The 25,416-nt window shown below is 43.0% G+C and overlaps 1 protein-coding gene and 1 long non-coding RNA gene across 6 annotated transcripts in view; one reads left to right on the plus strand and one right to left on the minus strand.

Annotated features, from left to right (window-relative positions):
• Window positions 1-8,415, minus strand: part of BEND4 (BEN domain containing 4) — a 47,123-nt gene extending 38,708 nt beyond the window's left edge. The window contains exons 1-2 of one of the 4 annotated variants that reach the window (XM_074324620.1): window positions 8,229-8,415; window positions 7,353-8,065 (exon numbers count right to left, since the gene is read on the minus strand). In XM_074324620.1, the coding sequence (XP_074180721.1) occupies window positions 7,353-7,827 (475 nt within the window). In that variant the 5' untranslated portion in view covers window positions 7,828-8,065; window positions 8,229-8,415. Of the gene's footprint in view, window positions 1-7,352; window positions 8,097-8,228 lie in introns of those variants that run through there. The other 3 variants (XM_019754158.2, XM_019754159.2, XM_019754157.2) reach the window with 3 other exon arrangements.
• The window catches only part of LOC141569979 (uncharacterized), a 34,035-nt gene continuing 16,067 nt past the window's right edge, over window positions 7,449-25,416 (plus strand). For both annotated transcript variants that reach the window (XR_012493735.1, XR_012493736.1), the window contains exons 1-2: window positions 7,449-7,569; window positions 8,623-8,705. This is a non-coding gene — a long non-coding RNA (uncharacterized LOC141569979). The remainder of the gene's footprint in view (window positions 7,570-8,622; window positions 8,706-25,416) is intronic.

Consider the following 25,416-nt stretch of genomic DNA (forward strand, 5'->3'; position numbering starts at 1 on the left):
CCAGCCAGCCACTGCAGACTCAATTCCTCACTGACAGGAGGGCTTAGAGCAATCATTACTTCTATTTCTGGAGTGCCCGTGTGCCCTTGCTATTAATCAGCTGATACAATCCCTGCCAAGAGTACGTTGCTCCCAGATGCAAACGAGAGAAGACAGATAAGTCTTTTTGAAGAGCTCACTAAACATCTAAGGTAAAAAAAAAAAGAGTGGGCCTATAAGGCAGATGATGACAAGCCCAAAAGGAAACCTGTATGTGTCATCCAGTACCTGTGTTCACTATTCTTTTAATTTACCTGCCAAGCTGGATTTCTTGTCAAAGCCAATGTTTAGACTGATCTGTATCAGTATCAGCTGAAAAGCAGCAGTGCCTCTTCTTAAAGCCTCTCGCGTTAGATCTCTCCTAAAATGGCATGTACTATAGCATGCCAGTTACTTCACATACACGAATTCTAAAGCATATTAACTGTTAATCAGCGAAAAGCAAAAAGCAAACAGAAAGCAATCAATTCACTGCAAAAACAAAGAAAGAAAACAAACCCCTAATTGTGAAAATGTGATTTAATGTTGGCAGTCTGAGGGGTTTGAAAATTCACCCCAAATGTAAATGTCACAAGGTGAACTCTCTTCTTTCCTGACCACCACCCGGAATGGATCATTTATAAATACAGAGAGAGACACTTTTTAGGACTTAGACTGCTTTGAGGGTGCCTCTCGTTTCCTCCCCTCTCCCAGAATAAAGTCAACTAACAACATATCGTAGATTTTTGATGCCAATAACTATGGTTGACATATGGTAGAAATGTAACTAGCTACTTGCTGTCTCTGAAAATGCTTTTTTTCCCCCCCTGAAAACAAACAAACAAACCACAACTTTTAAAATGAAAAATGGTGAGATCCTCAAGGGTTTTTATGGGAACAATGAACCAGAACAGTTGTGATTAGAAATTGGTTTCTCCAGAAAACCCAGGTTGTAGGACCAATGAAACCACACTTCAGAAACCTCCACGGAGTACTACATGCTCCATTTTGTTCTTTTCTCTTAGTATTCTTAACTGAAGTAACTAAGGCACTTAGTTACTTAAGGTACTTAAGGGGGATGGGGGTCCAAGTCTCCTTTTTCAACTATTTAATAAGAATATATACATAAAGCCCAGAGCGCCGCGCCTGGCATATATGAAGCACCGTTCACATATCCCAAATCTATAAAATGCTACCATTCCTAAATCCCTCCGGAAAAAATACCCAAAACAAACAAACAAAAAACAAGACCAGTCAGAACACAGAAGCCAGTGCTCGTCAGTTCAGGAAAGGAATAGAGACAGACATTCCATGAGGCCAGTGCACTGGGGTTTCAGGGTCAGCATAGACCCTCAAGACATATTTACTGAATATCTGGAGGGACTCTTGTCAACAGAGGATCTTAGTTTCTAGCATTTTGAGGTCTTCCTGGCTGGGTCTAGGCAGGCTGAGAGGCCACAGGATTTTCTTCTAAGCAGAGCACTTCCTCACTCTTGGGAGTGGTACTGCCCTGGACAGAGGCAGGAGGGCCCCCGCCCAGACCTCCCCCTCCAGCCCTCCCGTTCCCCATGGTGAGGTACCCAAGACCCAGGAATTCAAACTGCTTTGAGGGCCTGTGCTGGTCTCTTCCCTGAGCCATCCTCCCAAAGACAGATCATGGTGCTAGAGCTTGGAAGTTTGAACTGGGGTACCCATATATGTATGTATGAGGTCCCTCCTAGAGGAAGAGGAAGCTGGGGGCGGGAAGAAAAGACCATGGGCTGGCTGTCAGGGTAGATGGACAGAAAGTATTGTAACAGTTTGTCAGGTGACTCATGCCTCTGTCTACATTTGTACTCTTGTCCTGAATCCCACCAATATTAGGCAAAGGCCTGTTATATTACAGCTACTTCAAGTGCTCACCAAGGAACCAGATGCCAGCTATAGTTTCAGGCTAGAATTGATTGATGGGCTGAGAACGTGGCTGAAGAAGCTGCCGACATAAAGTCCGTTTACTTCCTTGGAGAAAAAGGGATGTGGATATGGGAAGTGTCCTTTGCACACCCACCCAATACTGGAATTGATGACACTTTTGCCCCCTGCTAGGTAGAATGAAGAACTGAACTCATGATTTAAATCTGGAGAAGTTAATGGGGGGAAAGCCTCAAATACTGGGGTACCATTTCTTTACAATGACCAAAACCAAATAAACAAGACAGTACACAGTTGAGTCATATAAGTGGAGAGGTTTAAGATGTTGCAATCTCATTTCTTTACTTCGGGGTTTTTCTTTTCATTAGTAAAATCAAAGGATGATATTGATTGGGAATTTTCAATTCTAGCACACTAGCAGTTTTCATTCATTTTAATCCTATAATCCCATTCTAGACCTGAAGTTGTATTTACTGTTTGCATTTTAATCAGCATAGTCCCAATTGATTTCCAGCCTATACACTGTTAATATAACCTTGATGAAAGGAACAAAATATGAAAAGAAAGGCTAAAACAGAATTGTCTAGAAAGAATTGCTCAATATATTTGTTCAGTGTCCTAGAGAACACACAGTAGTTTTAATCATGTTGATAAATCACATTAGGGTATAGATTTTAAGGGGGAAAAATCTGACTTAGGGACAAGTATGATTTGTTTTCTTAATTGAAGGATAAGCTGATAAGATGCTGAGAAAAAATCATTATGTAATACCCTACATTATGAAGATAATGTATTGAAGTGCACTCAGAATATCAGAGAATAGCTAAATCATAAAGCAGTTCTTGCCTGCAGTTTTTAAAAAATGCTTCTCAGAATGGATATATGCAAAAACAACAACTATAACCCCTAAAATTGAATTTCTCCTCTTTTCAGTATCTTAAAATATTTGAATAGTATTTTCACATCAATACATTGAAGAGTGTGATGAAAAATATTACTACTACACTTGATAGAAAACAATGAATCTTTCCACTTAATACATATTGCAGCCAGCAATACTTTAGCTTTCCAGACAGAATATAATTAGAAATGCAAGTACTGTGCGATGCCCATTATTGCTAAGAGATGGAGAAAAGTTCTGTTTTCATATGAACACAATTGAATGGCCACTGATCCATGATTCTTAATTGAGCAAAGTGTGAATATGTATTTTGAAAATTTTTAACTGTTTTCCCCCCCCCGTAGTCACAGACTTGCTCTATTCAGAGCATGGTAGGGAAGAACAAAGTCAACATTTTATAAAGGGGCTTTAAAACTACTTACTTTATCCCTAACTTCACTAAAATTAAACACCATGAAATGTTAATAAATCACAATCACAAAGCACTCTAAAATGACCAGTTCTAATTTATTTTGTCTTACTGTGCAGTTTGTGAGGAGATAAAATCATGTTTCAAATTGTGCCTAGTCTGATTCTAAAATCTGAATCCATGATTTTTTTTAATTAAAAAAATTCATTTCTAGAAATTCTTCTGAATTTAAGTGGTTTAATCCATCCTAAATCTGATAAATGAGTAAGAAGAGGGATGGAACTCAGCAATCAAACACAAGCTCCCTACTTAAACGTCCTTCTTTGTAAGTAAAGCCTTGAATGGAATTTGCCCAGCACAGCATATCCCCAAGAGTACTCTGTTTCTATGAAGGCGATCACAGTAGTTGAGATTAGTGGTAACCTTTTGATTTTAGCCCAGCGAAGGGTGAAATATATTAATATTAAAAATGCAGAGCAGAAAAAATTTTTGTGACCTACTATCATGTATCCATATATTATATGTACCCAAAGGATTTCCAGCTAGTTCAAAATAGGTAATTTCCTTAAGACATTAACATAACTTCTTTTAAAGAAAAGATTTCACGACATAAAAAATAGAAGTTAGAAAATGAAAGCCTCTTTGGAAGCATCATTCTTGTCTTAAAGCAATGAACTATGTTATCTTTTTTAAAAAAACGCCATCCCATTTTTTTCATAATGGCAAACATCAACACAGCAAAACAGGATGCAATTTTTCTAAATAAATAAATCAATGATGTGTCAAAAATTAACAGATGAGTTAATATACTTGGTGCTATCAAAACCAGATGGTGCTTCCTAATACTTATCCTGCTCAGTCAATCCCTGAATATTTTCTGGACCATCGGTATATAAAATAGGATGCTGCTATTTGTGATGGCAAACAAAAGCAATCATGCCTGCCAAGCACATACTATAACAGGCAGCATTTCAGCTCTGCTAGACAGAAAGTAATTAGAATGCTTTTAATGTCCAAAAGAATGATGCTGATAGGCTGCCACAGATGTGTAGATTTATGAATATTTATATGGTGGTTTATAGCTGACACTTTTATCAGTTGAAGAAGATAAAATATCTGCCTGACTCAAAAGCTTGACAGTCAGGTTAATAAAATCTCATTAAAGAGAATGACCTATGCAATTATATAGGATTTATTGTAATTCATTTTTGATTGTACTCTGCTTAAAGATGCAATTTCCCATTTCCTGATGCCAAATTTAGGCTGCATATCAAGATCTACGTGGGTTTTAACTCTAAGCCTCCCACAGAGGAAAAATATGCTTTTAAAACCATGGTATACTACCTCTTTTAAGGAAATTATACTCTTGATGAGATTTTATAAGAATGTTGAAAAAAAATCTATTCTTAATCACGTATTTCTCTTCTCAATGGTTTATGGCCCTTAATGGCAAATAAGATTCACTTCAACCCTTTCATCTTTTCACTGCATTTACTCTGGACACTCAGTTATCTCTCTTCTTCTATCCTTGACTCATTTAATTACATCAATGTTCTGACTATTCTCGGTTTACTAGGTGGCCTGAGACATTGCAAAGACACTTCTATGAGTGTAACAAGCAAATCACCACCCTACCCTCACCCAGTATGCTGAAGTGGCCATCCCTCCAAGCACACGTGTTCATTGGCTCAAAGTGGAACCACTAGTTCCTCAAAGAACCAATCAGCTCTTCAGGTGACTGTCCCTCTGATGGCCACTCACATGACTGTCTGTTAAGAGATGGCTTTGTCCATCAATGATTATGGCCACAATTCATGATGTCTAGTACTATGAGCTTTTTTTTGCCCCAGACCATTTTCATCACCGCATGGAAGACACCTACCATTTAATTCACACCTTTCCAACAAGCATGTGGCATCCTGCCCTTGGTGCTATCAAGTTTATCTCTCTTAAAAAAACAAAAAAGCCTGACAGAAAACAGAAATAAGAAATATAGGCAATTTGAGGGGCATCAACAAGCCCATTTCACTCCTTTAGATTCAGTGATGTGATTTCCACTTGGGGACAGAAGACAAAGTAAACTAAACAGGACATTAAAAGAAACACTTAAAGAAACATTCAGAACAAGGTGAGAAGGGGAAAAAAACAACCCAAACTACTTATAATGACCAATAGGGAAACTTCCAGAGTAGGAAGGACCATGGACAGGACAGCAAGTGACTGGTGCAGAGAAAAGAAGGTAAAAGCAAGGTTAAAACTATGTATAGAAATGGAAATGAGAGGGGGGCAGATTTATAGTGTATAAAGGGAAGTAAAAGACTGAAAGTCAGCAAAGACTGAAGAGAGAAAGCAAGGTGAGATAAAAGACTGAACTGGGCAGAAGAGAGGGAAAAACTCCAATGAACATGGCAGAAATAAGGTTATGCAAAGGAGTAAGCAAAATATAGAAAATGGGAAAAGGATCCAAATTTCTGAAACAGCAAGTTTAAAATATAGAAAGTTAAAGCAGAGCTGGGAATAAAAATGGGCACGAACAAGTAGTATAGAAGAAAAGAAGACCACAAACCCCGAAAGAATACAAACCTCTTAAGAGGAGACAAACAGAAGAAAAATAAAGAGGAAAATGGAAGTAGGCGAGTAACCTAAGGATGAATATAAAAACACAATAGAGTATTGGGCCAAGAGCGACTGAAAAAGAAAACACACCCATAAACAATAAGGACACCCACATAAGAACCCCACTCAAAGCCGTCAAACATCTCCAAATCTGTGAGGGATGTGACAGAACACGTCTTCACTATAACCTGTAATTAGATTTTGTTTCTCAAAACCAATTCTTCATGTGTCAAAACATTGACAAACAACAGAACATTAGCTTAGGTATCTATAACTTTTACTGACAATGCTCATATTTTCATTTGAAATAGTCTTGAATTCATTGATATGCAGAATTGGGGGGGGGGGGGGGTTTGAAAGTGCCATAATAGGCCTGAGCAGGAACTTTAAGTTGCGAAGAGCGGGATGAACGTGGCTGGGCGTCCTCCGGGAGCAGAGCGCGCCCTTGAGCGCAGGCCCCAGGCTCTGGCCTTTCCACCAGCCCAGCTCCCTTCTTGCAGCCGAGCAGGAGAGCTGGCCCTTTCCCAGGGGCCCTCCTGCAGGCTCCTGGTATAGGAGAAGAATCTCGTACCCTGGGTGGAGGCGCCCCACGAGGCATTTCCGCAGACCCCGGGCCCAGACGCTCAGGGTCGCTGGACCCCGCCATACAGCAGGGGGTGTTGTGGGCGGAGGGCCCGAAGCACCCGGGTTCTCGGGGCTGGGGGGAGGGGTGGGATGTCTGCTTCCCCGAAGTCTGCCGCAGGGGCGAGCGCCAGTTCCATCGCGTGGCGGGTGCAGAGGAGCCAGGAGTCTTACACCCCCAGGCTGGAACTCTGGGGTGGGTGGGCAAAGAGGAGCCTAGAGAGAGGAACAGGCAAGGCGCGCGCACGACAGCCAACCGAGTACACGGCGACAGAGAGTGCATCAGAGGGGAAGAAAAAGAGGGAAGAGTAGGCAACGTTGGAAAGAAGGAAAAACAAATGAAGAGGGAGTTAAAGGGAAGTGGAAGGAAAAAAGTGAAGCAGCGGAGGCTAAGTGGAGGGCGTCCTCGGGAGCCGCAGGAGCAGTTCCAGCTTCTCCTGGGGCGGTCGCGACTCTCACCCTAGGGTGTCCGGCCCCAATCCTGGGCCGCGCGCGGCCTCGGGGTCAGGGTTGCCTCCCTGGTCCCCGCCCGAACGATCCCTGCCGCCGACTGCCCACCTCAGCGCTTCGAGGGCGCCAAACCGAATCCAGGTGGCTGAGCCACCTGTTAGGAGGCGCGCGCGCCGTCGGAAGCCCGGGATACGGCGGCTGCGCCACGGAATCCTCCAGAAGTTGCTCCCCGCGCGGGGAGGCCTCCGGGATGTGCTCGGACGCCCCGACTCTCCCTCCGCCAGGTATGCGCCCCCCTCCTCTCACGCCCCTCCGGCCAGGCCCATTGCGCGGGAGGGTGTCCTCGGTCCCCAGCTTCCCCTTCCCGGGTCTTCACCCCTCCCTCCGGCCGGAGCGAGAAGGAAAGTTGCGCCCAAGAGTTGGTACCTGCGCTGAGCTCCAGGCTGGCGCCGTCACTGCCCGCGCTGCTGCTGCCCGCGGCGGCCGCCGGGCCCGAGCCGTACCTGACGACGGCGGCGAAAGACGAGGACGAGGAGGCGGCGGGGGCCGCGGGCGGCGGCGCGGATGTCCTCAGGTGGCCCTGGGACGCGGCGGACGGAGACGACGATGAGGCGGTGGCGGCCGCCCGGCCGGGCCCGGAAGGGTAGGTGCTCTGCGCCTGGAACTGCTGCTGCGGCGGCGGCGGCGGCTCGCTGCTGCTGATGGAGACCGCGGCGTGCGGCGCGAAGGGCGGCGGGGGCGGCCGGACGTGCGGCAGCTCCACCAGGGTGGGTCTCTCGTAGCGCTTGGCCAGCGCCGGTCTCTTGCCGGGGAACGTCTTGAGGACGCTGTAGGGGCTGCGCTGCTTGTAGATTTTGGGGACGCTGGGCCCCTCCTCCGCCGGCTGCATTTCCTCCTCCATGCTGCGCCTCGGGGCCGGTCCCCGGCCGCACGTCCCCTCCCAGCGGGGCGCCGGGCTCTGAGGATGCCTCCGCCGCCCGCCCGCCGGCTCTGCCCGTGTGCGCGCGAGTGGGAGGGTGTGTGTCTGTGCCGTGGCCGCCGCCGCCGTCACTGCCGCCTGTCGCTAAGCCTGGCATCGCTGAGCCCCCGCGCGGGGGGCTGCCGCCCGAGAGCTGATTGACAGGCCGCCTCGCCAATGCCTGGAGGGAGAAGGGAAGTCAAGAGCAAGTGTTTAGGGTAATATCTGCTAATGATAATGGGGGCGGGGGCGGGGCCTGGGGCTGCTGCCGCCCGCGGGGTGGGGCCCACGGGGCGTGCGCCTTCGACGGGGAGAGGAAAGGAAGAAAGGGGAAAGAGGGCGACCTGGTAGGAGGGCGAGGTTCTTTCCAGGGCGAGACTTCGGGGTCCCAGGCGTGGACTCGAGGCTTCTGCTACTGGCGGCGTCCAGCTTTTGAGACGAGCTCCTAGCGCCCCCTACTCGACCCCAAACTCTCAGCCTTGCACTGCGTGGCTGGTGGTAGTGAGGACGGACGGGGCGGGGTGGCTAGAGTGCGTGCGTGCGTGCCTAGGGCAGGTATTACAGCCAGTTCTGAAGATTGGGAATTGCTCCCCCAACCGTCGAAAGGAAGATGTTGAAGGTCTTGACTCATGCTGATCATAAGAGCGCACGGGGATTTGGACTCCCACAATGTTTCATTTGTTCCTTATAGGAACTCTAAGAATGCATAACAGAATCTTATTTCCCCCCATTCTACAGATGAGACAACCGAGGCTTCTCGAGGAAATAGCCCAAAACCACACACTCGGGAGTGTATGGCAGAGCTGCACAGATGTATCCAGGTCATTTGAATTCAAATCCTCACTTCTCATAGCAGATAGACTCTGTGCTATTGAGGGGGAAATCTGACCGATACCTCCCTTTGGGATGGTGATTAGACACTTTAAACAATGTCATTATATAGTATATACTTGTAGGACCAAGGTGGCCGGAGAGGTCTCTCTCTGCATTGCCCTGCCAGTTTCTCTCTGTATCTGGGGCCACCAGGCCAGGGTTTCTGGAGGACACACAATTTCACTAGTGATTTGAATGAGAGAAACTCCTCTGTGGTTTGGAGGAGGATTCCTTTGGGGGTAGAGATGTCTCAAATCTAGAGGAGTGTCCTGGCCTCTCCCATCCACTTTTTAGAGCAAATCACCCCTCTAAGCCAACTCCAATACCAGCACTTCCCCTCCCAGGTTTGGTTTCCAACCTTCTGTCTTCATTCTCCAGGTTACAATTCTGGGTTTATCTCTTCCTTGATGTATGACCCTCATCTCGCCACTCTGAAGTTACATTCCTTTTCAGAGCTGTCCTTTTAGTCTTGGGAAAGTGATCCATTTTCTTTTCCTGGGAGTTCAGGTCCTTGGCTTTTCATTCCCCACATCTCCCTTCCTTTGGAAGCCTCCTCTCTTTTTCCTGGTTCAGCTTCTGTGTTCCACTATCCTAGATAGTCTCCCTCTCTCCTGCAGCCTCCTCAGATTGTGCTGTGGTTCCTCCCCAACCTCCATTTATTAGAGATGAAATAAATAATGCCATAAATAAAAGTATTTGGGAGTCCAGGAACTGTCAGGGCTGATTAGGGCATAGAGGACATTTTCTTTCTCATTATGCAAAAGCATTTCATGGGGAAATAAAAGAGGTTTCATTGTAACTCATGCATGTCATATTTCAAGGAATTCAAGATATTAATCATATTTAACATTACTTGCAACGTTTCTCCCTGGCTTCTGAAAACTGCTAAATGAGGACACGTGGATCACTAGGAAAAAGGGAGACAAGCATGAGAGGGACAGTTAAGAAATAATGAAATGCTGGTGAAAGACAGGGAGAGAGAATGAGATGCCAGGGAGATGTTTCTTAGGCACATAAGTGAGAAATGGTGGAGCTCCTTCTGAGATGTGAGACAGCTGAAATTGAATGATATATTGGAAGAAATAAATGATAGCAAACCTCCCCACACTTTTCTTTCTATAAAGCAGTTTTGAATTTTGCATTGAAATGTGTCCCTCCCACTTAACTCCCAGATAATTTGCCAATAAGTCCTGGCTTTTGAAAAGAAGCTGGGGTAGTGGCAATGTGTGTGTGTGTGTGTGTGTGTGTGTGTGTGTGTGTGTGTGTGTGTTGGGGGGTGGGGAAGGGAGAGAAATTCTTGAGTCTTTCTACTAAAGAAGTAATTTCCTATACCTGGGAGCTTTCTCTTTTGCTTATGTATTTTTAATTTGTATCATCCTCCCCACTTAAAACATCTTAAGAGACTGAGAACAATACTTCTGTTGTTATATTTTACCAACAGAAAGGACCTGCCATCCTGTACGTCAAAAACTGGTTGCTTCTGTAAAACCAAAGGCCAAAATTAGTGGTTTAGCTTTAACAAAAAAGGGGGTGGGGGCGGGGGAGAGAGGGCTCCTAGAGGGAAATATTATAAATTTAAAAATGATCAGCTTTCAGGTCCTCATGCTAGCAGTCACCTATTTCTGGATTCATAGAAAAATGAAGTGCTTAATAACACTCTTTAAAAAATAAAATGGGCATTTATTCCAACTGTGGAATTGAACTCAATTTAAAATTTGTAACTGACCCCCTGACTCCTGCCTGAGATTGTACTTAGGCGAGTATTGTACATAAATGTATGTATTGAAGTGTTTATAAAATCCCTGGTAGCACTTTGTAAGCTTCTTTCTGTAAGTTATAGTCCATCAGATGGTGGCTTTGCTGTTATCTTCTCTTTAGGGTCTTACCGGGGCTGATAGGATGGTAATTACACTCATGCTTTAAATCTCTTTAGATATTTACTCTTTATCTCAAAAAAAATAGATAGTGAACTTTTAAAAGTCAAGCAGCTATTTATGGACAGGGTGATTTTTTGATTGGCAGCATGTCAATTTCTTGAACCATCCAGAATACAATTTTTAAATAATGTCAGCCATGGGAAATGCTTTTTCTTGCACCAATTTCAATGATATTTAATGAACTTCTGATTGACTGTTTGATCTCCCAATGTTTTGTGCTACTTTTAATTCATTTCGTATAATAGGGAAAAAGAGTAATTGGAATAAAATTTTGTGACAAGATAATGACCTTCCACTTTGAAATTAAATGTCTGATTAGCTTCAACATTTTAATGCTGTGATGATATTGCGGTAGGAACAGGGGTGTGCATATTATCATTTGGTGGAAAGTGACTGAGGAATATTCCTTCGCGTTTCCCTTTGCATAGCAGAAAGGGTGTGGTGGCCACAGAATCATAGACTGATCGTTATAGAAGGGACCTTGACAGTCTTTTATTCTTGTGACTGCGCCTATGCCTATAACTTTTCTATGACCCTGTCAGGTGGTTGTCTCAGTGTTGGGAACCTCGCTACTTCTAGACGCATCATTCACCCAGGGATTTATTCAACAAATATTTGTTCAGTGCCTGCTATATTTAGTTACCTTTCTAAGCACTGGGGGATATAATAGAATCAGATTCCAAATTCCTACTATTATGAAATTGGGGTGAAGAGATGATAAAGTGGTAACTAACTGAACAATATTAATATAATATGTAATAAATATGTTTATGTAATTTATCAGAAATATGTATTATATAATAAAATATAAAGTATATACTACAGAATACTATTATTATTATTATATTACTTTAGATAGAAATAACTGATGAAAAAAATAGGGTGAGGTTGTTACTTTGGATACAGTAGTTTGAGAAGACCTCATTGAGGTGGAACCATTGAGCTGAGAGTTTACTCATGAAAAGAGCCATACAGAGCAGCCGGTTTGTTCGGTGGTTGGAGCGCAGTGCTCATAAGGCCAGGGTTGCAGGTTTGATTCCCACATGGGCCAATGAGCTGTGTTTCCCCCCGACCCCCCGCACCACACACACAGCTGGATTGAAGACAGTGACTTGACCTGGAGCTGAGCTGTGCCCCCCACAACTACATTGGGAAGGGTGACTTGACATGGAGCTGATGGGTCCTGGAAGAATATATTGTTCCCCAATATTCCCCAATAAAAATTAAAAAAAAAAAAAAGCCATGCATGAGAAAAGCAGTCCAGGCTGAGAGATGGCAGGTGCAGGAGCAATAAGTGGCAACATGCTTGATGTTCTCAGGTTGCTGAAAGAGGGGCAAGTGGTTGGATTGTCCTGGCATGGGGCAGAGAGAGGACAGGAGGCCCTAGAGGCCGGCTGGGCCCAGGCTGTGCAGGGGATTTATTCTAAATGCAAGGGGACGCTTGGAGGTGGTAACGCTGGGGAGTGACACGACTAGATTTATGTTCTTAAAAGATAATTTTCAGAAAAGGTAAAATCATGACTCAAACAGACATAAAAGTGAACAGATGTTAAAGATTTTATTTAACTTGCTCCATTCCCTCATAGTATTCAAAGGAAAAGTCAAAAAAAGCACAAATTGATATGGAATAAAGGAATGTTCAGTTGAATGCATAAATTTTTTTTTTAATGTATAATCTGTTTTTTTTTTTTTTTCAGTGAGGATTATGGGGTGTGGGGGGGAAGGGAACCTCTACCAGACAGGACAGTGGGCATGTCTGTCAGTTATCTAACCTTTCAAAGTTGTAAAAATAGTTCAAAGACAACAAAAGTGTAGAATCAGATAGCTGGGGGGGGGTGCTATATATAGACAATGCATATTTTTTATAAGTAAATAAAAAATGTATTTTCTACAACGCTTTCTTTAAAAAAAACCTTTTCTTTTGAAATTATTAGAGTCACAGGAAGTTGCTAAGATAATATAGAGAGGTCCCCAGTACCCTTTATCCATTTCCTCCAGTGGGTACATTTTTTTATAACTATAATTATGTACATGGAATCATGCAGTATGTGATCTTTTGAGATTTTCCAGTTAGTTTAATGCCCTTGAGATCCATCCTAGTTGTTGTGTGTATCAATAGTTTGTTCCTTCTTATTGCTGAGTAGTAGTTCATGCTGTGGATATCCCAGCTTGTTCAGCCATTCACCTATTGCAGGACATTTTGGTTGTTTTCAGTTCGGCACTATTACAAATAAAGCTGCTCTGAGCAGTTACGTACAGGTATTTGTGTGGATGTAAGTTTTATTTCTCTGGGAGTAAATGTCCAGGAGTGTGTTGCTGAGTTGTTCTACAGTGTTTTAAAAGATTCATTCTGCTTTGTGGACAGTGGACTACAGAGGATCAGGTTGGTAGCAGGGAGACAATTTATTTCCCAAACAGCGACTGAGTGACCCCTTTAAAATATAATCATGTGTCTCCACTGCCTTGTATTGTCTTCCTTCGCGGTAGGCTAGAATCCAGAGTCCACACATTTGTCTGCTCATGGCACCGCATGATGTTACCATCCCTTGCCTTTTGGACCTTGTTCCTTCTACCCTCTCCCTCCCTCACTCCACTCCAGCCTCACTGGTCTTGAATAGGCCCCAAATGTCCTGCTTCAGGATTCTTACTCTTAATAGTCCTTCTGCTTAAAATGTTCTTTCCCCAGATGTCTGTGTCACTTCCTACCTTATCTCCTTCCAGTCTTAGCTCTAGTATCTCTTTTTCAGTGAGGACTTCACTTGGTTACTGTATTTACAATTGCAGTCCAGTTCCCTCTAGCCTCCAGCAGGCCCTCAAATAACGTCTTTTCATTCAACCTCCTTTAGTTATAATGTTGATAAAGAAAAACAAATTGATTCTAGGCGAGGCTACTGTCTGTGTGTGGAGTCTGCATGTTCTCCCCATGTCGGCGTGGGTTTTCTCCAGGTTCTCCATTTCCTCCCATGTCGCAAAGATGTGCATGTGAGATGAATTTTTGCATGTACATTGTCCCAGGAGGAGTGAGTGTGGGTATAGGTGTGAGTGTGATTGTGCCTTGTTCCTGCCCAGGGAGAGGCTCCAACCACCTGTCACCCTGAACTGGAATAAGCAGTTTGAAAAATAATGGTTTTACTTGTTTTTAACTAATCTTTCTTAAATGTATGGATAGCCTACATTTATTTCAGTGTTTAATATTAGAAATGTTTTGGGTCTTTCTTTAGAAGTTTGGTGATGTTTTTGTGACAAGAAATATTCTGTAAGAATTTAACTCTTACTTATATCAAATAGCCTATGGTAACATTGGTTACGTTATATGCCATTTCGCCTAAAGTGGCAGTTTCTATGAACCTATCCATGACATAAGTAAAGACTTACTGTACTCCCCATCTTTTTTCCTGTCTAGCACCTATCACTATCTGTCATGCTACATAGTGTATTTGTGTATTGTTTGTTTTCCTGACTAGAATGCAAACTCCTCGAGGACAGGGATTTTTGTCTGTTCTGTTTCCTACTGAGTCCTCAGCATCTAGAATAGCACGTAGCGCAGAGTAGAGACTCAATAAACGTTTGTTAAATGCATGAATGATTGTAGGAGGCTCTGGCAATGACCCTTTAACTTATTATGGACAGTAGTTCACATGAGAGTTTAGACTGCTTGGATCAGTGTAACAATAGTGACAATGGAAGAAAGTAGACACAGGTAGAACATATTCAAGAGGTGGTCCATTCCATTTTATAAAGTCTGAACAGCAGGAAGTTTTTCCTTGTGTTGAACTCCAGTTTGCTTCTTTGCTTCTTCCAACTGTGGGCCATTGGGGCTATTCAGAGAAAGTTTAAACCCCTCCCCAATCTCTCTTTAGAATAAAATTACAACACTTTTTTCTTTCCTTCCTGTGATGGTTTCTAGGATCTTTTTGGAAGTGATACACCCTTTTAAAGAGTAGCAAAGGAAAGTCATCTTTGATCTAATTACTATTTTTCTCACTAATAGGATTCTATATTCATTAGGACTCTCTTAGTAACAAGTGACAGAAACCCATCGCAAATGGATTAAGCATTGAGATGCTTATGGCTCACATAACCCTGAAGACTAGAGCTACGTCTGGTGTAGAGCAGGTATGGTTGCTTATATGATGTTATTAGGAATCTCCCTCTCTCCCTGTCTCGCCTCCATTTTTGTTTGTGTTGATTCATTCTTTGGCAGGCTATTCCTTTGTGGTGCTCATCTGGCCGCCAGCAGTTGTTACCTATGTGGAAGGGGAGCCCGTCTTTCCCATTGGCTCTAGCAAAAGGACCAGAATTCACCATCATTGTCTAATTGGGTCTTGATAATGGATTAGTTTATTTGCTCATTGACCCTTCCCATATGATGATTTCGGGGCTGTTTCCCTTGAAGCAAAGATAACTAAAGAACAAGGAATTGAAGAAATTTCCCAAAGTCACAAAGCAAACCATTAAAGAATTTAACTCAAGTCAAGATTCTTCTGTTTAATCAAATTAGCAAATATTTCTTGTCAAGCTTAGTAAATTGAATCTTTTGTTCTCTATTCTTCACTGTCCTACAATTTCTAAAGAGTATTTTTCCCACAGACCTGAAAGCACCCTGGATGGATGTATAAGCTTCAGATATTTATGAGAATAAAGTTGGATATTAAGTTTGAGGGGAAAAGTCATTAGGAGAAAGTTGAGGAGCTATAGTAATGAGTCAAAGTGTGGGTATTCAGTTTCTAAGAAGAGTTGGCAGTCTCCACCAGCAAGGTTTCCATGTGTCCTTTCCTAATTTTTCTATACGAGTATTCTATTGCAACAGGAAATGATCAGTTTGTAATGTGAATTAGTGTTTAAGCCAACATTTTAATCCATGGTACCACAGAAGGACCAACTTCCATGGAGAAGGTTCTGAATTGAGTCAGTGAAATACAATCTTCAATATTGGCAACTTGAGGTTTTGTAACATCACACATTATATGCTTATTGTTTTTTATTCAAGAATTAATCCATGCCATGTGTGCTCAACCAAACAAGCAATTGGATTTGTCTGTTTTCCTGGTTGCTGTAGTATTTCATGGTTTGCTCATATATTATATATATTATGTATATAATATATGTATATATATTATATAAAGTATATAATATTATTATTATTTTAGATAGAAATAGCTGGTGAAAAAAATAGGGTGGGGATGTTACTCTTTTTTTTGGGGGGGGATGTTACTTTGGAGAGAGTAGTTTGAGAAGACCTCACTGAGGTGGAACAATTGAGATGAGAATTTACTCATGAGAAAGAGCCACGCATGAGAAGAACAGTCCAGCATGAAAGATGGCAGGTGCAGGAGCCATACGTGGGAACACGCTTGATTTGCTCAGGTTGCTGAAAGACGGGCAAGTGGTACAAAGCTTCTCTAAGTACCCGTTTTTAAAAAACCAATAGAAATATAGTTTTGCTACAAAAACTGTGATAATTTTCTAACTGACTTCTATATAATGTCCAGGCAGTCGGGCTTTTTGGATCTGTATTCTAGGCTAGGAAAGAGGAAAGTTTCATTTTTCTCTCTCTTCTTTTGTCTTCAAAAAGCTGCAGGTAATAAAATTCATGTGTTTCATGAAGATTAACAATTACCCTTTAACTTACTGTTTTTAATCTCCCCCCCAACTTCAGACAGCATCAAAGACAGAATCATAGACTTTTCTTTTCTGTACGGAACTATTTTAAAAGTTTCCTAGGGCTGTCGTAACAAAGTATGCGCCAAACTGGATGGCTTAAACCACAGAAATGGACTGTCTCACAGTTCTGGAGGTTGAAATTCTGAGATCAAGGTGTCAGCCAGATTGGTTCCTACTGAGGGCTGTGAGGCAGAATCTGTTTCATGACTCTCCCCTGGCGGCTGGTGGTTGCTTTGCTGACAGCCTCTGGTGTTCCTTGCCTTGTAGAAGAATCACCCCAGTCTCTGCCTTCACCTTCACTTGGTGTTCTCCCTGTGTGCCTGTCTTTGTGTCCAAACTTCTGTTTGTGATACTTTTCTTACCACAGCCCTAGCAAACGAATATATGTGCATACCATATAGGACCATATAGGTAGGTTGTATGATAATCTCTATTCAAGGTGAGTTATGTCAGAAAGCTCAAGTATTTGATTGCTTTAAAGCAAGTCTACCAGAATTGTATGATTTGATATATATGGACAGAAGACTTAAATGGGCACAACAGATGTGCACACTTGGGCACAAACAGTGGTTTCCCACGAGGCCACAGACCTCAGGGCTAATATGTAAGTGATGTTAAGAACAGGGACCTTTAATCATTCCCATAACACCTCTGGGGATGCCCAGTATGCTCTAATAAGTTCAAGCACATTCCCGGAAATGCTGAAGGAGAGTTACACAGGGCTAACACCTCCGTGCCTTTTCCAACCCCACCCCCAAAAGCTTGTTCAGAGAACATTATTCTAGTGGAATCAAACATAAAAATTATTGAAAAATTATATAAATATACATTTTAGTCAGCCAATCTTAACCTTGGCTGACTTAACCTTGGCTGGGAGAATTTTGAAAAATGCTGATGTCCATGCCCTTCCCTAGACAAATTAAAACAGTATATCTCGGGGGTGAGATTGTGGCAGTGGTGACTTTAAAATCTCTTCAGGTGATTTGAACATAGCAGCCATATTGAGAACCACTGCTTAAAGCAATGGCAGTGTGATTGGAATAAATGCCGCATGGTATCAAGGACTGCTTAGACGCAGTCCACATTGGGATGCCTGAGCATTTTGCTGTGCATGAGCAAACAGGTATCTCACTGTCTCCCCAAAGACAGACTAAGTTACTACAGTTAGAGAGCAATTACCTCGACCTGAAGTCCGGGCTAAGTGGGGAGTGAAAAAGAATGAAATGGATTGAGTGCCGAAGACGATGGAGACGAGCGAGATGACAAGTTTGTTGGGTATAAAAGAAACTCAGTCCTTTGTAAGAGAGGGAAATACCTTCAGTTCAGGCAGGCACCTTCTGTGAAAGGTCAAGGCAGTGATTTAAACTTTTAGTCTTTTATATTATGACTCTTGGTTGCAAGAGACAGAAATCCAACTCAAACCAGATTAAGCATAAAGGGAAATTTATTGGCTTATTCAATTCAGAAGATGCTAAGGTATCTCATAGGAAAGAAGAAAAGACTGCAGAAATTAGAGAAAAAGAGGCTCCCTGATTCCAGGATATTCTCTCTCCGTCTCTTATCTCTTCACGTTGCAGGAAAGACGGCCTCCAGCAGACGTAATGTGTCATCATTCTAGCTTAAAATCCACAGCAGAACGACAGTTGTTCACATGCCATCCCTGGGCCTGTCTTTATTGCTTGGAAAAGAGGGTTCTGTTATGGGTTAGGCCTGGGTCACTGGGCCACCCATGGAAACCGCACATTGGGGAGTGGTTTCCTAAGTAAAGGGTGCTGGGCAGACAAAAGCAGCTGTTCTCGGCTGTATCTTTGAGAATGAACTAATAGTGTCTCTTTCAACCTTGAATAAAAGCCATTTCTGTGGGATAAAAATGTTCCCTAAATCAAGGGGAAAGTCTTTGGAATTGTAAAAGAAAAATGAGATGGCAAAGGAAGACAATCTTAAATGTCAAAAGCAAGAGTCAGATGCTTTTATGCTTTGCTATCTCTCTTTTCTAGTTGGTGAAATTTAAGAGGATCGATCTGGACTTGTTTGTTCACAAACAGATATACCCGTGCAAACAATGTGCGCTCAACACACTCTACTCTGGAAAGCAAGTACTGTATTTTCTGTAATATGCATGACAACAGCTGTTTCTAGCGTTACTTTAATGAAAGAGTCTAGTGGTTTTGTTTTGTTTTGTTTTCTCCAAGTGGGACTACAGGCTTCAAAAGAAAGGTCATCCATGAATTCAGAAGGTAAGAAGAGACCCATCGGTGTGAACCCTGCTTTGGGGAGCACCCATCTTGAACCTGTGAGGGCATGTGGTTTCAACCTGTTGAAACTATTGTAGGTGTTTTGGATTTCCAAGAACATAGATATGCTTTCAAGTATAGATTTATTTTTCTATGGAGTAAAGTATTAGGTTGGTGCAAAAGTTATTGTGGTTTTGCAATTATTTTTTAACCTTTAAACCACAATTACTTTTGCACCAACCCAATAGCCGGAGATCCTATTTTTTCCTTTAAAATGTGTAAGCTGCTCCGTGTCCCAAGTGTCTCATTTTTACTAGTAGAAGGGTTGATCTGAATAAAAGTCTGAGTGGGACTATGTAGAATTACAGAGCTGTAGGCTGTGCTAACTAGCCATCATCCATGTGTCTGAGAAGCAGGGGAGTGTGGAAGTTAGGAGTATGAGCTCTGGAGCCAGTCGCTTGGGTGGTATGTTGGTTCTTCCACTTAGCAGCTGTGTGTCCTTGCACAACTTAACTCTCAGTACCTTGGTTTCCCTATCTATAAAATGGGGATAATAATAGTACCCAGTTGGCAGCATTGTTCTGCGGATGAAAGGCATTAATATATGGCACATAAACAGATCTTGGTACACAGAAAACACTAGATGAAGCTTAGCTCATATCATTATCTTCATCATTAGACAGAATCAAGTGAAGTCCTTTGTGTATATCTTAATTCCAAATGAGCAACTGCCCATGAGAGGGATCTTTGTAGCTTAGGCTCCTCTGCTGGCCTCACATTAAGCCGTGTGAAGAGCACAGACCTTGGAGCCAGGAGTCCTGGACCCAAATTTAGGCTCCATCACTTATTGGCTCCAACATGGTGGGCAAGTTGTGTGACTCTGGGCAGAATAGGCACGCCTCTGTACCCCATTTTCCTCAATTGTGAAACCGGGATAATCAGTGAATTCACTCTTCTGCTGGGTGGGCAGGTCAGGGAGACTGCGTTTGCCAGCTGCCCCCGGCCTGCGTCACAGCATCTGTGGGCGGCCACTGGCTCAGATACACTTCAGTCTCTCCTTACACCCCACTGGGAATGTTTCAGCAAATGAAAGACACCCTAAAAATGCATTATGACTTGTTTTTAACAGTCTCCCATTTTGTCCCTGTCTTGCTCTCAAGTTTTTGCTGTTCTGGATTTCAGAAAATAATTCCGTTGCCAAAATTGATTGAATGAGCTACTTTTAAAATTAGTCAAGTGATACAAAGTACTGCTTTGCAGAGTGGTTCTAGCAATTCCTGTTCACAGAACCATCATATAACAGAGTATTTTGACGAAAGGGGAGGATTTATAAAATTCACATTATGAGAACTCCTCTTACCATCCACACCCAAGAAAATCTGTCATATAAATCTCTTCCCTTCTTAAACCAGAGCATAAAGGTGAATCAAGACATGGATGGTCATCAAACAATTTTACATGGAGGTATCCAAAGATAAAACTTTAAATTTATTGTTATTACTCACTTCAACAGTGAGTTCCCTTCTTGGGCCACTGGTTTAGTCCTGATGGCTTCAGGTTTTAACCTTAGCTGTTTAATTTAAACTCAGTTCAGTAGCTCATGTTTATGGACAAATGAGCAAAACAGTAAAGATCAAAAGCAAAAAATAAAATTACTATGGAACTTAATATTTCAGAAACCAGAGTGGGGTAAACGTTAGTGAAGTGTGGTGGTCAGGACGAAAGGCCCGCATTTATGATAACGTGCCTAACAAGGAAATGAGATTGACACAGCAATGCTCTGTTTTTGTTGTCCCCTGAGGTTAGAGATTATGCAGCACATGTTTCTGTTTTTAGCTTCTTTGGTAATTCCTATGGTGAGAGACTACACTCTGCATATTTGTCAAGGTTGCACTCCTGTTAGGTGCCAGGTATTTGAGGTAACGCATTAACCACGTTCTTATCAGAGCCTTGAGCTCCATCCCTCCCCACCCCAGCTGCCCTGTGATGCCGAGGGCCCCCTTCCCCTTCCCGAGGCTGATTTCTTTATTTATGTTCAGTTGCCAGGGAATTCCACAGAGGAAAGGTAAGTCTATCTTAACAACATTGTTGCTATGAGAAATATTGAAATGGGTGGCCATGACAAATGTTTACATTCTTTATTTGATGTCTCATTGTAATCCTGGGGCCTTTTAACACCAATTGAAGGTAAACTAAGAACAGGAAACTGGAAGATCAGCATGGATTTGAATGAAAAATAAACTAGTCAGGCTACTTTTATGCCAAAGAAACAAGGGTTTGGATCCAGTGCATCTTTGATAATGGTTATTGTGGCTAAATCCTTGGGTTGAAGTGTCATCAGTAAACTCAGGGCAGCTGAAGGAGCAAAGGGCTGTATGGACTGACGTAGCTGGGAAGGTTGCAGGGGTACCAGGTTCACCACAGCCATCAAGGATATAGCAACTGGAATGAAGGCCTAGGTGCTGGAGGGACTTCTTTCCTCTCCACTCACCCCTCTTCCCTGCTTGTCTGCGTTTCTCTTTGCAAGTCGTCCCCATTCTGTTCTCTTGCAGATCCCCTGTCCACAAGCCAGAACAGCTACCCTCAGTCTTAGTGTAGTGCCCAGGAAAGAGCTTATTTACCCAGTGCTTGCTTATAAATCCCATGCAAGGACACTGATTCACTTTACTTTGGGACCTATGCCCACCCCCGTGGACCAATCAATCTCCGATGCCAAAGGTTGGGTATTACGATTGGTTGACCTGGGTCTGATGCTTACCACTGTAGCCAGGGACAGAGAGTATGTTCCCAGGAGAAGAGGGATGAGACAGTTGTCACTGGACTCCAGGACACTCCATCCCTTGGCTGCCTGACATACATATCACACAATCACAAGAATGCATTTATTTATCATAACTGTCCCATGTTCAAAGAAAACATAATCACGTACTCCCCATGAGAAAATCAACCAAATGTCACATCCAGTTATTACAGCTCACTCCGAGGGTACATTTCTGGGCAATGCCCTTTCCTCTAGGTCAAGTTCACCTATGCCTCTTTATAGTCTGGCAACCTATAACTAACAATCCCCCAAATACCCAAAATATATATATATAATAATGGAGGTAAAAAATTACTCCAGTTACAGAAAAAGGGAAAATGGAAAGCAAAGTGTAGCAATCACTGGTCTTCAGCCTCTTCCGTATCCTGCTAGACAGGGATAGTGTGAGTCCTGTTCCCAGCAGTGAAACCCCAAGACAAATCCCATCACTTGATTTGAGGCGTTTTGATTGGTAAACTCATGATTAAACAATAGAACGGGTATAGCACACTTCCTTGAAGAGACGTTGAAGATGTACTCTGATCTCTAACGTGCATGCCATCTTCAAACCTCTCTGTTTATGGGTTAGAAGATGTACTGGCCATATATTCCAGAACGCAAAATTGGGCTTCACTGACCAGTGATTCAGGAACTACTTCGGTTACCGTGCGAAAGTCCGGCTGCTCGCTGCACGAAACCCAAAACTTGAGAGGTGAGGTTGGTGGGATGAAAAGCAGGTTTATTCCAAAATGCCAGCATTAAGGGAAGACAGTGGACTCCCAGTCACAAAGACTGCCTTCCCGCTCCTAATACCACCAGAAGGTTTTATAGGCATGCAAGGAGGCAGAGCAAAGGAAGGAAAAGTTGGCCAGGCAACTCCAGGGGGAAAAAACCCCAAAAAAACACTTCCCAGAGGCTGGCCTGCCTCAGGGACAGGAGTGGATCCCACCCAGATGCAAAACCCTCTCCCAAATCCCAGAGCCAGGCCTGCCCTCAGGCCCAAAGCAAACAGAACCATTGAAACTGATATGCATAGTAAATGCTTAGCAAACAGAATCATTAATCTTTGGTGGGAGGGGAGGGAAGCAAAGAAAAGAAAAAAGGACTTTCAAAAAGTCCCAAACTAAACCACAGTCAAATCAAATTATACCAAAGGTTTAAATCTCAAAATAGAAGATACAGGGTCACCGTTATACTTCCATGTAAGTTTAGATGACGAAGCATTAGCGTTTCAGGGACTTGCTTTTTCATGTGAGCTACTTGTATTGGAAACCTTTCTACAATGTAATACATACTTCTCTGTCTCTAAAAAATTACGAGTAATCCATGTTTATTGTGGACAAGGAAGAGATACAGATGAACAACAACAAAAGCATTACCCATGATCCCACTATCCAGACATAGTGACCGTAGACACTTGACTGACATCCCTTTGCAGCATGGACTTGTGTGTTTGTGTGTGTTTAGCAAAAATGGAATTATATCATACTTGTGTAAAGCCCGCTTTTCTCTTCCTGCCTTCCTAAAACATGATAGGATGACTCAGAGAAGTGGGAAGAGAACTGGGCTTTCTGAGTGCCAGGGTGTATGCACATTGTGCCATTGAATTAGGATTATGAACCCAGGTATGTAAGAATGAATAGTGGTCCCAGTCCAGGACGCAACCACCGTGCACTACCTTAACCTCCGCGACCCGCTGCCTCATCACTCCTGTGAGGTAGCTCCCCGTGGTATCATCTCTTCTTCCAGCCTTCTCTCCTGTTTCTTCTCTCTGTGACAGAGACCCCTGATGTTTTCTGTTTGCAGCTTTGTGGGAAGTTCCTCAGGGGTATGTCAATGAATTGTGGGGCCAGTGGGATATAATATATGAAATCATGACTGTCCAGGTATCTCTAGGACCCAGGGTCACCATCAAACAGAGTGAGTGCCTGGCAGATAGGGCATACTTCAGTCAGGGGGCAGCAATCTGTGCTTGTTTCATCAAGACTTAATTTTAGGATTGGGGTCAGATACAGTCCTTTCGGTTTTTCCTTTCTTTCCCCCTCATGTTCTCCTTGGCCACTGTTCCCCCAAATATCTGACTGGACCAAAACTGAGTTCTCAGTGTGGTCCAGAAGCCATAGACTTGGGCACATGTATAAACTGATTTATTGTTGCGTGACATTCTATCCTGTAGTACCATGTTTCCCCAAAAATAAGACCTAGCCAGACCATCAGCTCTAATGGTGTCTTTTGGAGCAGAAATTCATATAAGACCGGGTCTTATATACATTATATAAGACCTGGTATAATATTTTACTATATTATACCCGGTATTAAATTATATTAATGTTATATTATGTTATATTAGATCTGGTCTTATATTATTGTAAAATAAGACCGGGTCTTATATTAATTTTTGCTCCAAAAGACGCATTAGAGCTGATGGTCTGGCTAGGTCTTATTTTCAGGGAAACACCATACCTTGTGTGTCTCCATAGTATGTTTAAAATGATAGAATTGCTGTTTTCTCCATTTTTGCAAAATGACCCCTCAGCCTGTTTTGAAAATCTCAGTGGGAATAGTGAAGTTGAATTGGTGGATGGATAGGAACTCTGGAAATTTAAGTCATAATTTTTGGGAGGGTTTCAGGTCAGCTATATTCTGTGTCTGTATTGCTGCTGCCAGAGTGATGCTTTCTAAAGTTAAGTCGGGTCATGTCACTTCTCTGCTCAGATGCACAGTGTTTCCCCGTCACTCAGGTCAAAGCTCACATAAAACCTGCAAAGGCCATTATTATCTGCCCCTCTTGTACCCCTCTCTGATCTCACCCCCTCGCCCCTCAATACTCCATCCACACCAGCCTAGCTGTTTCTGGGACACGTGAGGAGCAGCCCATTTCAGGGTCTTTCTGCTTGCTGTTCCCTCTGCCTGGAACTGTCTTCCCCCTAGATGCACACAACTTGCCCCTTCAGCTTCTTTAAGTCTTTGATGAAAATTTCAGTGTGAGTAAGCACGTCCCTGAGTGAGAGCAAAATCTTACCTTCTCACTGAGACCTGGCCTGCCCACATACTCACTGACCTCCCTGCTTCCTCGCCGACGACTGTGTATCTGGTACTCTTTCTGCTTTCTTCCTTTGCTTATGGTCTACCTCTCCTCACTAGGGTGTAAACTCTGGAGGCAGAGAGTTTTGTTCACTGCAGTATCCCCAACACCGAGAACAGTAAGTACCTAGCGCAATAAGTACTTGTACCTAGCTCAATAAGTACTTGTCGAATGAACCGAAGGCAGTCCTCAGAGGCTAGATGATCATCGCCAAGAACCCCTTCTTTTTATAAATACAGACGTCCACTCTGAGGACTAGATATCTTTTTGGAAGTTGGCTGTAAATCAGATCTATTTGCCTCTTGATTTTCATTACAAAATTACAGATGCATTTCTATGGGGAAAAAGAAATCTCCCAGGAGATTAAACAAGGATTAGGAAAACTTCCAAGCCTTTGGCATGGCAGGCATCATTGCCAGGCTATGCTGCTTGCTGCTCTGGCATTCACTCATCAGTTCCTGCTCCTTTGTAACATTGACAGCCCAGAGTGGTGGTTCTAATGCTGTCTTTCTCTCTCTCCAAGGAAGGATTTTTTTTTTTTTTTTAATGCTAGGATCCCCTCACTCTCTAGTCATAATATTCTGAACTTTTTTCTCTTTTCCTTCTCTGTATACCTAATGTGTCATGGTATTATCCAAAGGTTGCCAAGCACACAACCTTACAGATACAAGTGAAGTCCCAACAGCATCACTTTAGATTTCCTGTTCTTACCCTCACTTGCACTGCAGTCTCTTGCCCTGAAAACATTTCACCTAACAGATACTTCTTGGCATCCTCAAAGCGGAGCCCCACAACTTGGATGTCAGATATGGACACCATGTGGTGTCCGCCATGTTCTTTTTCTCTTGCTTTGGCTCTTGGAGTTGACACCCAGTGCCGAAGACACCCCTCGGGGACTCTCACCAACATCAGTGGTGCATCCATTGGGAGCTGCTGCTC

The sequence above is a fragment of the Rhinolophus sinicus genome, linkage group LG02 (genome assembly GCF_036562045.2).
Source record: "Rhinolophus sinicus isolate RSC01 linkage group LG02, ASM3656204v1, whole genome shotgun sequence".
In the NCBI taxonomy this organism is placed as follows: Eukaryota; Metazoa; Chordata; class Mammalia; order Chiroptera; family Rhinolophidae; genus Rhinolophus; species Rhinolophus sinicus.